Source organism: Stegostoma tigrinum, chromosome 14 (assembly GCF_030684315.1).
Source record: "Stegostoma tigrinum isolate sSteTig4 chromosome 14, sSteTig4.hap1, whole genome shotgun sequence".
In the NCBI taxonomy this organism is placed as follows: domain Eukaryota; kingdom Metazoa; phylum Chordata; class Chondrichthyes; order Orectolobiformes; family Stegostomatidae; genus Stegostoma; species Stegostoma tigrinum.
Genome location: NC_081367.1, coordinates 28114546 through 28126567, shown reverse-complemented (window position 1 = coordinate 28126567; position 12022 = coordinate 28114546). Strand labels below are relative to the sequence as shown.

At 37.5% G+C, this 12022-nt stretch overlaps 1 protein-coding gene across 5 annotated transcripts in view; it reads right to left on the bottom strand.

Annotated features, from left to right (window-relative positions):
- Nucleotides 1-553: 553 nt before the first annotated feature.
- LOC125457421 (otolin-1-like) overlaps nucleotides 554-12022 on the bottom strand; it is a 220539-nt gene continuing 209070 nt past the window's right edge. For all 5 annotated transcript variants that reach the window (XM_048541590.2, XM_048541586.2, XM_059650885.1 and 2 more), the window contains exons 4-5: nucleotides 2619-2951; nucleotides 554-1523 (exon numbers count right to left, since the gene is read on the bottom strand). In XM_048541590.2, the coding sequence (XP_048397547.1) occupies nucleotides 670-1523; nucleotides 2619-2951 (1187 nt within the window). In that variant the 3' untranslated portion in view covers nucleotides 554-669. The remainder of the gene's footprint in view (nucleotides 1524-2618; nucleotides 2952-12022) is intronic.

Sequence of the window (12022 nt, the reverse complement as noted above, 5' to 3'; positions counted from 1 at the left end):
AAAATCTGGAATATAAAAGCAAGTCTTATTAATGGTGGGTGTGACAATTATTTTTCGTTTTTTTTAAAAAAGCACCTCTCTTCATTCACTTACCATTTTTTAGAGAGATGAAAATTGAACCTAATCTGTCTAATGGATGGCACCAGAGCCACAGAAATGTTTTTGACTCTTAATTATTCTCTGAAGTGAACCAGCAAGGGCAATTAGAGATGGGCAAGAAATGCTGGCTTTACCAGCCATATGCTCTATCCAAAAAACAATAAAGAGAAAGGCTCAGCATGGACACAATGGGTCAAATGGCTTTCTTCTATGCTGTGATAATTCCACGATATTAAGTAAATATATTAAAATATAAATGTCCTGCTGTTGTTATTAGGAGGAAAATAAGCATTCTTATTGTAACTGATTGCAAGATATAATTAATTATGTTTGAAATATTATTGATTTAGATGCAGTAGTACACACCATTTCAAATGTCATTTAAGTCTGATTTTTATTCTAATGATTTTTTATTGTTTTCTGCATAAATGGAAAAACACTATTGTATGTTCTGAAGTACATGAAATATGACATGTTCAAAATAGTAGCCAATTTAAAAATCATCCAGTACCTCACTACACATTGCAACAAAAAGTTTAAGAATAGTAGTAACTGGGCTAATACAAGTAATCAAATGGCTAGTAGAAATCCTGAAAATGTGGACATACTACGGTGTGTCATTTGCTTCCCGCCACCACTGTTAACAAGTCCAAGCCAGATTTCATCCCCATTTGAAAGATTCAGAATCAGAGATGCAGAAGCTGAGCCAATGTTTCCATTAACCTGGACGCTAGAAGTGTTAAGAATGTTGACATCATTCATAAAAAAGCCAATTGTCAGTTTCCATTCTGAAACTATTACATTGTATGTAAACGAGTAGATGCCACCAACCTCAGCAATAAATTTTCCTGAACTAGCGTTATACAGCTGCTGATCATTAAAGAAAATATTTTGAAATTTAACTGGCGTTCCAATCAATGGAAGTTCAATTTGTCCCATTAGCCCAACTGAAAAAGCCTGAGCTGTAGCACATCCATTTTTCTCATCATTAGAACTCAAAAGTTTAGTCACTTCCTGTTGATCAGTTCCAATTATTCCTTCAGTACTTGAGCTGCCTTGTGATGCCTGTGATCCTTCTGGATCAGAAAACGTAGAAGGTTCAATCTCTCTGCGAAATACCTTTCTCCTTTCTTCTTCTTGAGAATGGATTTCTTTAGAAGAATCAGCAAGTTCAATATTATTCTCCTCTTCATGGTTTCTTTTGAAATATTCTGTCTCTCCAGAAGATGAGTTCTGGCTGCTTCCAAACTCTCTCTCAGCTCCTTGATGTAACTTTTCTCCTTTTGCACCCAAAAGACAACATTTGCCAGGATTATTCTTTGGACTTAGAGCCCCTATTTCGCTAGATTTATTCAATGTGTTATTTTCTTTGAATCCCTGTATTGGTACTTCAAGAATGTTGTTTTCTTTGATGCCAGACAAACCTGGAAACAATATGAAGTGTTAAAATCTCATCTTTTGATCGAATCATCAAAATGTACAGTACATCAGGACTCATTTGTCCCTTCACTTCCTGTCTGTCATTCAAAAGATTGCACACTGTAGGGATTCTATCAGGCCATTCAGCCCAACAAGTACATGCTGAATCTCTGAACAGCATCACAGCCAGACCCATCCTCTCCTACCCTATCCATGTAACCCTGCATTTCCCATAGCTAACACACCTAACCTATGCATCCTTGGGCACTACTGGGTAACTTGGCATTGCCAATCCACCTAACGCATCTTTGGACTGTAGGAGGAATCTGGAGTAGCCAGAGGAAACCCACACAGGCAGTCGCCCAAGGGTGGACTCAAAACTGGGTCTTTGGTGCTGTGAGGCAGCAGTGCTAACCACTGAGCCACTGTGCTGCCCCTATTATTCAGCTCTCAGTTGAAAGCCTTGTAGGCTTCAAAGCAGCACATCAAGTCCATATTCAAGTTCTTCATAACTTTTCTGCGATTCTGCCTCCACTATCTTTCCAGACAGTGTGTTCTAGTCTCCTACCATCTGCTGGGTGAAACCATTCCGCACTAATCATCTTAATTCTTATTCAAATCAATATTCCCTGCTTGTGCAGCCCTCAACGAGAGTGAATAAGTAATAACATTAGCAATAGTAATAATTTTATTAACTCTAGCTAGCCCGCTAAGAAGCTGTTAAATATGACAGATCAATCAAAGTTACAGAAATACTAATTCAGCGATGAATTATTCTGCACTGTTAATGTACTGGTACAGTAATTTCAATAACTGTCCAATTTTTTTCATCCTGTGATCTGCATGTCCTTGCTCACTACGATCTGCTTCTATTGCTTGCAAACAAAGCTTTTCACTATACACAGGGATACACATGACAATAAACCAAATCAATGTATCAGCAGTAGGATTTGATGAAAATGTAGTAATACAGAAACTGTAACAATGAATGTAACAATTTCTAATGCCAGTATATTGGAATTTTCAATAACAGATGTAGTCTTATAATATGAAAAGAACTGTGTGTTTTATTCTTAATTCATGAAGATTTATAGTTTTACCATTAATATCTGAATCCATATAAGCAGTTATTTCAGCATCATTGTTTTCATTAGTTGGAAGGTGAGTAACTTGTGGATCTGATATGGTCATTAGGACATTTGTTTCGTCCTCTTGAAATCCAGAATCAGTCATTGCAACTAGATCAGATAAAGTAGTCTTAATTTCTGAGGAAGCCGTTGGGTCTGGAGACTCAGTTTCATGAGATCCAAAATCACCTTGTTCCCTTGGTAGAAAGATTCCACCAGAATCACTACCAACAAGGCTGGTTCCATTCTGAGCATATATTCTGGAAGTCAGCACTGCCAGTACTATCAGAAATGTATGAAGCATTTCTACAAAGATAAAAAGAAAACACAATTTTGAAATATTATTTAAATGTCACATGTTTGTGATTTTAAAAAGAATACATATTGAGATATAAGCAGTGGTGGTAAATGAAATGCTGTTTTGGTCACATCATTGGACATAATTTAGGAATAGTAGTATAAGGAAATAGGATTTCACCAATCTCTCTCATCATATGGCTAAACTCACCATCTCATACAGCTAAACATTTCTTTGTCAGTATATTATTAATCATACAGCTTAGTCGGCCGTGTTTCAATGGGCAATATTGTAATATGCACCGAAACCCATAAATAATGTTACCATCATACTTCCAGTTGACAGATGCATTCATCCTATCATTGACTAAATTCACACCCTCATGCATCCTATTGCAACATCCAAACTTTGAATTGATTATTGCTATTCTAAACTCCACTCCTCTTGAGCAGTTCTTAATACATCAAATATTTCAACTGGCTTATAAATGATGTAAATTATTTCTCAAAATCAGGTCACCAAGTTTCATTTTCATCATGAAACATCTTGGTTATTTATTCTTTGGGGAGACAAACATGTGTCAGTCAATATCATTGCCTCTGCCAACCATACATAATTCTTATCACATTATGGGTACATTATATTCCACACAGGTTACATAAATGTCATTTTTGAGCAGAAATATCTGGGTTCAACTCTCAGCTGCCCCAAAAGTGTGTTGCAACATGTCCTAACAGGTTGATCAAAAAAACTGCACAAATACTGTCCTTGTATACCAAATGGAATGAACAGTTCTGGGACTTTCATACATCTAAAATTCTATGTGGACTCTACTGCTGAAAATCTTACCTGGAAGTGAAATGTTCAGTAGAATGACACAGCTTCTAAATTTTGTAGGCTTTTGGGAATGCTTACAGACTTAAAAAGAAACTTGATGTTAACTTTCTTGAATGTATCTACTGAAAGTGACGGTGTGAATCCTTTTTCATGCTATCAATGTAATGCAATACAATTATTAATGGCAATAACTGGAAAGGGAAACAAAAACCACAAATTGTTAAAATCTTTGGGACCAAATGCCTTCACCCAATTTTTGCAAAATGTTCAACCAACAGGTGCAATTCCCAGGGTCTGCCAGTACTTTCTCATTCACTGTTTCCATTAAACATCAGTTGCGACATCAATCTCATGGAGAGAACACACAAGCTCACTAAAATGTGAAACTACTCAAATCTATTTTAGAACCTTGGTCAATTTACAGCACTACATTTTATAGAAGTCCAAATAAAACAACTGTTTTTAACCACAATCTTCTAAAAACACATCTCTTCATTTTAAGTAAATCACAGAAATTAACTTTACTACATTTTTAAATAAATCAAAGTAAAATCTCAAAACTTTCCACGTGAACATGTTCTATTTCCCTTCAGTTTATCTGAACAATATGAGTTTACCTGCACAGAAAAAATATCAACCTTCACTACAATAGCTTCAATCAAAACTTCTTTTGCCCTGATCCACAGCAGATCTTAAATAGAAAGCAAGTGCTTCATGAAAATAAGCATTTGTTTCCCAATTGCATATTAGATGCCTGTCATTTCCTTTTAATAAATTGAGGAATTTGAATGAGATATAAGGATGTGCTTCAGTGCTCAATCATAATTACTGTTATTTTCTGATTTAATAGCCCTTCACCAAATAACTGACTGTGATTTGAACAAGGCCTACAAGCTGTGCTTTATATAAATTAATAACAGTTCTAAGACAAGAAGCTTCAGAGCTGGGTAGTTATTCAGAGCAACCAATGGAAATTTATTGTTTTTTGCAAATAAATCCAAAAACCAGTCCAATGGCTACTGACAAAAGCATTTTCTTTTCAAATTGCATTTTCACAATGAGAGTTCAATCTTAATAAACTGGCACACAGCATCTACTGAAATGTGCAGTTATTACATCTTTTATCAATGTTTATGCTGCATTTTGCTGATCTAAATGTCACAAGTAAATTGAAAATCATCAAGTATGTTTAGCGACTCGATTAATGTTTGCTCCAACAATTTCCAAAGGCATTTTTAATATCAAAAGGTTGCTTCCGTAGCACCAATGATGTAATTAGAAGCTGTATAAAAAAAACACGACATGGGTTTTAAAGGCTCTATGTTAACAGGACAACACCTACAGCCATTTTGTTATCAAATTTGAATATTTCTGAGAAAACGAATCCAAATGCTGTCCTATGGCTCAGACTACAGCAATACCACACTGACACTTATCCTTAAGAAAAATAATCTTAAATTGACGATTTCATTCAAGATCCAGTTTAAAGCTTTCATTAAAATGATTTAACAAATAAAACAGCTAATAGAATGGAGAAACCTCAGCACTGATGACACTAAAATAGGTAGAAAAGAAAATTGCAATGAAACTATAAGAAATTTACAAGTGAATATGGGTAGTTTACATGAATGGGCTAAAATGTGACAGACGCAGTTCAATGTGGATAAGTGTGAGGTATCCATTTTGGTCAGAAGAGCAATGGAGCGAAATTTGAAAATGTTTTAGTGCAGAGGGTTCAGAGTGTCCTTGTGGACAAATCACAGAAAGTTTGTACACAATGAATCACAGAAAACTAGACAACTTACTACTCCTCACTTTGGTAATAGCAAGTTCCCATTCAGTTAGACTGCACACTGATCTGTCCAGTCTGATCTATGTCTGAATTTGTAATTCCATTTTTCTTTCCATTTTACATCTTACATTTAAGCCTTTACCCTATAAGTAAATGTTAAGTAGCCAAAGGTTTGACAAAGAGTTAAGTTTGAAGAAGTTTCTTGAAGGAGGTGACAGGAGAGAGGCAGAGAGGCTGAGGAAGGCAATTTCACAGTGTCGTGTCGAGTTAGCTCAAGGCAGAGCAGCCATTGGTGGAACAATTAAAATAAGAATGCACAGGAGGCTGCAATTGGAAGACTAAGAGGTCTTGGATGTTTATAGGCTTAGAGAAGTGAAGGCATGTAAAGGAGTGAAGCCCTGGAGACATTCTGAAACAAGAATATGAATTTTTAAATTGAATAATGGGAAGCTTTGTAGGTCAACAAACACTGGGTAATGGCTGAATAGAGACTTGGGGTGGAATCTTACAGGGGTCTGAATGGTTTTGTTTATGGTGCAAAATGTGGCAGAGTTGTGTGAAAAGCCTTGGTGAGGCCTGTCTCAACATCAGAAGCAAATCGCCACATCCTTTAACAAGTTCAGGGCATTGAAGTAAGATTCTCACTCTAAAATGAGTTGCCTATTATAGGGTTCATTGCTCATTAACCACCTTATTAATTGCATTTCTCATTCCATTCATATGTAGCTTCCTCACGTACCACTAATGCAAGTAAACCAGATGCCCCAAAATTCTCAACATGGAAGTCAGAGCAGCACCTGGCTCTCTGATGAAGGGTCTAGGCCCGAAACGTCAGATTTTGTGCTCCTGAGATGCTGCTTGGCCTGCTGTGTTCATCCAGCTTCACACTTTGTTATCTTGGATTCTCCAGCATCTGCAGTTCCCATTATCACTCACCAGCACCTGGTGACTGCCGGCTTTAAAAAGTTTCCATGTTGATCACCACTCAGCAGTACCTCATTGCTCGATCTATTGACACTAACAGCACACATCCCTCAACGTAGATACTGGCCTCAGAAATTTGCCAATCTTTCAGAATCCTGTGGCACCTCTATGATCTGATTACATAACCCCTTAGAAGTGCAGGCCTGCATTGAAGGGCAACTAGCATTGAATAGCTGCATATAAGACACATTGTGTGTAGGGACAGGGACACAGCTTATGAATTGCATCAGGCTAATTCTTAAAGCTGCTTATTTGCTCTCTAAGGGATCACTCACTTAGCATGTAACTACGTGTTCACAGCAGCACTGCCTTGCCTTGCTGGTCATCAGTCCTCAGTCAAAGGGAGCAAACATTTTGCTGATGATCCAAGTGAACCTTCTCCAAACTGCATCCAATGAAATGATGTCTTTCCTTAATTATGGGGCCCAAAACTGTTCACAGTCCTCCAGATGTGGTCTCATCGGCATCTTGTACAGTTACAGTAAGACTTCCTTCCTCTTATCCCCCAAGCCCTCTCAAATAAGAGTCAACATTCTATTAGCCTTTCTGATTACCTGCTGTACCTGTGTGCTAGCTTTCTGTGTTTTGTGCACCTGTATCAACAAGTCCCTATGTGTTACAGCTTTCTGCAGTTTTACTCTATTTAAATAATATTCTGTTATTTTGTTGTCTCTTCCAAAACAACTTCATATTTTCCTATGTTATACTCCATTATCCAACCTCTTGCCCACTTACTTAATCTATAACTGTCTGTCTGTAAACTGTTTGTATCTCTGTCACTACCTGCTCTTCCACATATTTTTATAGATGGGCAACGTTTCAGAGATGGTATTAGGTAGTGTTTATGAGGGTGAAGAGATATGGCCGGAAGCCTGGGTGAGAGTCAACAGGCTATGATAAAGATGAGTGGGTCTGGCAAAGATTATTTAATGACAAGAGCCAACTAAGAATAAGCTAGTAAACAGACAGTAAAGGCCAGACAATTGAAGAGCAAATTTATTTTCAAAGCTGAAACTAAAATAAATTATATTTTAGAGTTGCACTTCATTGGATGTGAGTTTGCTCACTGAGCTGGAAGGTTAGTTTTCGTCGAAGCTTCGTCGGAGGCTCACTGATGATGTTACCTAGAATGGTGACGAAACGTCTGAAAACTAACCTTCCAGCTCAGCGAGCAAACTCACATCCAGAACCTCAACCTGAGCTACAAATCTTCTCAAAACTCGTTGCACTTCATTATTTATCGAGTCTTACAAGTACATATATTTTAAGAAGGCATATATTGAAGGATCACACAGAGCATGGTTTAAATTATTTCAATGTACATGCCAGATGGATAGAGACTGGAAAGCATGGAACAGGTGGCTTGGGTGGCAGAGGAAAGCATTTAATTGTTTTTTAATCATCTACTAGTGGCAAATAAGAAATTAAATAGCAAGCATTTCCATTAATATCAATAAGTGTTAAGGGTTATCACTTGCTCCCAGACATACACCCTCAGGATCAGGAATAAAGCATGGTCTACTACCGAAAGCAGTTAGTTCTAATTATAAGAACAGCCCCTCTTGAATTTGATTCTAATCAAGAAGAAATAGACTTTGGGTATATACCTTGTCAATGGCTTTAATCTTAACCATTCAAACCTCCGAAGTTGAAATCATAGTTTCAAACTTTAAGTGCTGATATCAGTTTTGTATCTGGTATCCCTTCCATGACTGAAATTTAGTGAATTGAATTCACTAAAACTGAATTCAACCAAACTGAATTCAGAATTATAAGTGGGGTTCAACTGAGACCCTGTAAAACTGAAAGTTCTGAGGAAGGGAGGGTCAGCGGACCCGAAATGATAACTCTGATTTTTTTTCTCCACAGATGCTGCCAGACCTGCTGAGATTTTCCAGAAATTTCTGTTTTTCTCCTGTAAAACTGAAAAATTACTTCTCCACTGCATGGGGCAGGTCAGATGGACTTCTCTTGTGTGATGTTTGTATAGTAATTGCTGATATTATCACAGACACTAAAACAAACATTCTTTGACATTTAACCTGGGAGTGATACAGTAACTTGTTTAAAATTCCAGTGGTGTCTAATTATTTTTATGAATATTTGGAAAGCACGTTTTAGAATTTACATCAATTATAAAGGATGATTTGTATCTTTCTTGGACAAGAAGAAATATTGGTCTGTGGGACCTGGCAAATTTTCATCTGGCAGGAGCACCAAAAGTAAGTTAAAATACTGTTGCCATGTGGCTAGACACTGAAAGATGCTACAGTATAAAAAAGAGCTACAAGCAGAGGAGCTAGAGGTGAAAAGCATAGATGCAGAAGTAAAATAGCAGAGACGAAACAAGGAACACAGAGCATTTTCTGAAGAGAAGAATTAAGTCAATCTTAGGAAAAGGTCACGAAAATGAAACAAGAGTTCTTGGAGACATTATGCAAGCTGGCTAAAACCTACAAAGCTTTCTGAATAGCTCGAAATGCCAAACAGCTTCCTGCTTTCCACAAGTTGGCCACACTACAAACTGGCATATTATTGGTTGATCAGTTAAAAATAAACTCTAGAAATCTACAACACCATGATTATCAAGTCCTGAAAGAGCCAGGACTCATAGAACATTCCTTTGCTGATGATATTCATACCTGTGAAGCTCCAAGCTGGAAGTTGATGTGAGAAAACATTCCTACCCTGCATGAATAAAGAACAGCATATTGTGGAACTAAGCAACCACACAGTGCCACATTTCTATAAGAGAGTGCTTTGGGTATTTGTGTAAGGCATATCTTTGTTGTATTGACCATTTTAATGTATTTTGTTATTTGAAGCGGCATTCACTCTTTGATTTATATATAATCTAAATTGGTTCGCGTTCAAGTTAAAGATACAAAAAGCAAAATCCTACTGGAAATTTCTTCTTTCAGAGCCATAAAATAAATTGAGTTACTTTGGATCTCCTAAACAATCTTGTAAAGATAGGCAGATATGTTATTAACACCAAATAATGCATTATTGGAGGCTTGCACAAAGAATGGCATGGCATGACTTGGGAGGACATAAATTACCAGAGAGATTTCAAACATTCTTAAGTTTTATTTTCCATTTCATCATTATACGATGGACTGGCTCCTTTCACCTGCAAAGGAACAATGAATTATTGTCCCTTAAACGATTTTTGAGGAGGAAGATGAGACAACAAATACATTGAAGATTATATGTACAGGTTTATTGGTAACTTCAATGTTCAAACAAAAGAAAACTCACTTCCTTGTTGGATTAACATATTTTAGATTCACCCAGGACAATTTACCTTCCCTTTGGCTGATTGTGAAGTGTAAGAATTTGTCTTTACAGCTGCTTTGTAATTCAGTTAATTACACCAAATACATATATTCTTTAGAATTAAATATTTTTCGGTAGGTCATTGATTATGATGAAGTAACAGGAGATGCCTTATTTCTCAAGTTAAGAAAAATGCATCCTGTGTCATAGTTTCCTATTTTATAACCTGATTTATGTAATATTTTGGAAAATATGGGAAACTATGTATATGCTAAAAGGAAAATCTCACAATGTAAATAAAGATATTTGTTAATTCTATGAAAATTAAATAACAGTGCTCAAAGGAAAAAAGAAATAATTATCACATTTTTGGGACATCCTAAAGTGCTTTACATCACAGTTAGAATCAATTACTGTCATCATATGAAAAGCTCTGATAGGCCCAAAACGTCAGCTTTTGTGCTCCTGAGATGCTGCTTGGCCTGCTGTGTTCATCCAGCTTCACATTTTGTTATCTCACATGCAAAGCAGTAACAGCTTGAGCTGGGTCCACTATTCTATAATATCATGGCTCATCTTACTGTAACCTTAAATCCAAATTCCTGCCGACTCCTGCTGATCCTTCACCCCCTTGCTTACAAGAACTTATTTAAAATGTATAAAAATATTTAAAGACTTGGGGCTGAATCTTACTGTGTTTTTTTTGCCACATGTCATTTGTGCCAAGATTTTTGCAGGGTATTCCACCTCAAGGTCTAATGAGATCTTTTGACCTATCTTCCCAAGCTTGCTTGACTAAGTACCTACCCAAGCACTGTACCATCCCTATCATCCAATTCTATCCCCATTCCTGGAAAAAAAATTCCACACTAGGTGTTCCTCGTAATTATTCCATGTTTAAATGACCCAGACAAGCACTGGCATTCTGAAGCTGCCTTGCTCGCTGATTGACATTCGGTCAGAAGACGTCTTGAGAAGCTATAAAATCATAGTGCCATTTTCCCCATTTTCCTCAGGCACAGGGAATGCACAGGCTCTTCCCAGAGGACTTGTGCAGGAGGCCACAGCACCAGGTCCTAGTCACATGGTCTGAGGTCTCCAGGTCAGTTTGGCTTCCAACATGCAGAGAAATGGCCAGCAGTGCCACAAGACAGTAAATGACCTGCCCCTCTCCACCACTGTAAATACCAGCTCCGGCACTCTCAGCTACCTTATAGTTACACTATTTCTGCTAGTAAGACTGCTACCAATACAAACTGTGCCAGATCACACCACTTCATCTTGTTGCTGTGTGACGAGGTACATCCTGCAGCCTAAACAGTAAACTTTGCCAACATTGCAGGTTTCTTCCCACATGCAAGGTGCTGTAAACTGTATACATGGCATTGTAAAGTCTCCTCCAATTACTCTGGAATCTTCCATAATGCCTATATCACTGAGGATTCTTGTGTGCCTGCTTTGTTTCAAGGAATTAATGCTGCAAATGCATGGTTACTGGGAGTTAATGGCTACCCTGTGCAACTGTGACCGATTACACTATTATGTAATCCCCTCACTGTCGCCAGGTATAGAAATGATGCTGCCCATTCACACAGGGACATTATGGAACAGATAGGCCTCTTGAGGATGGGTTTTGAATGCTTGGATTTATCTAGGGTAGGGAGACCCTTGCAAGGCACCTCAGTCAGAGCGTGCTGCATAATGATTGCGAGATACCCTTCACAACTGTGGCAGGCAAACAAGGGATGAGATAAATGCTGAGAAACTGGCAGAGCAACTGCAGTCTTCCAAAGAGGAAGATGAGGACATTACGCAGGAGGAACATCACCTTCAAATGACAGATTAGTTCACCACCAGATGCAAAAAGCCAGATTGGATTTCCTTGACACCTGGTTCAAGTCGATATGATCTTTGTGCAGTGATCATTTATTGGCTATAAATTCATTGTTGCCAAGAGGCAAACAGTCACTGTTTATTCCCAGAAACAAATGCAACCTTTAAACTTGTTTTTGTTCCCACTTTTTCTGTTCTTTAACAAAAGCTAATGTTGAAACATTTCCAACATGCAATGTTCCCACATTCAATAATGTCAATATGTTGTATTATGCTGGGTGTTATGGAAACAGTAGCAGTCCCTTAGACAAAGATGTAACATGGTATAGTGTTAAAGACCCGTAGTCTGAATGG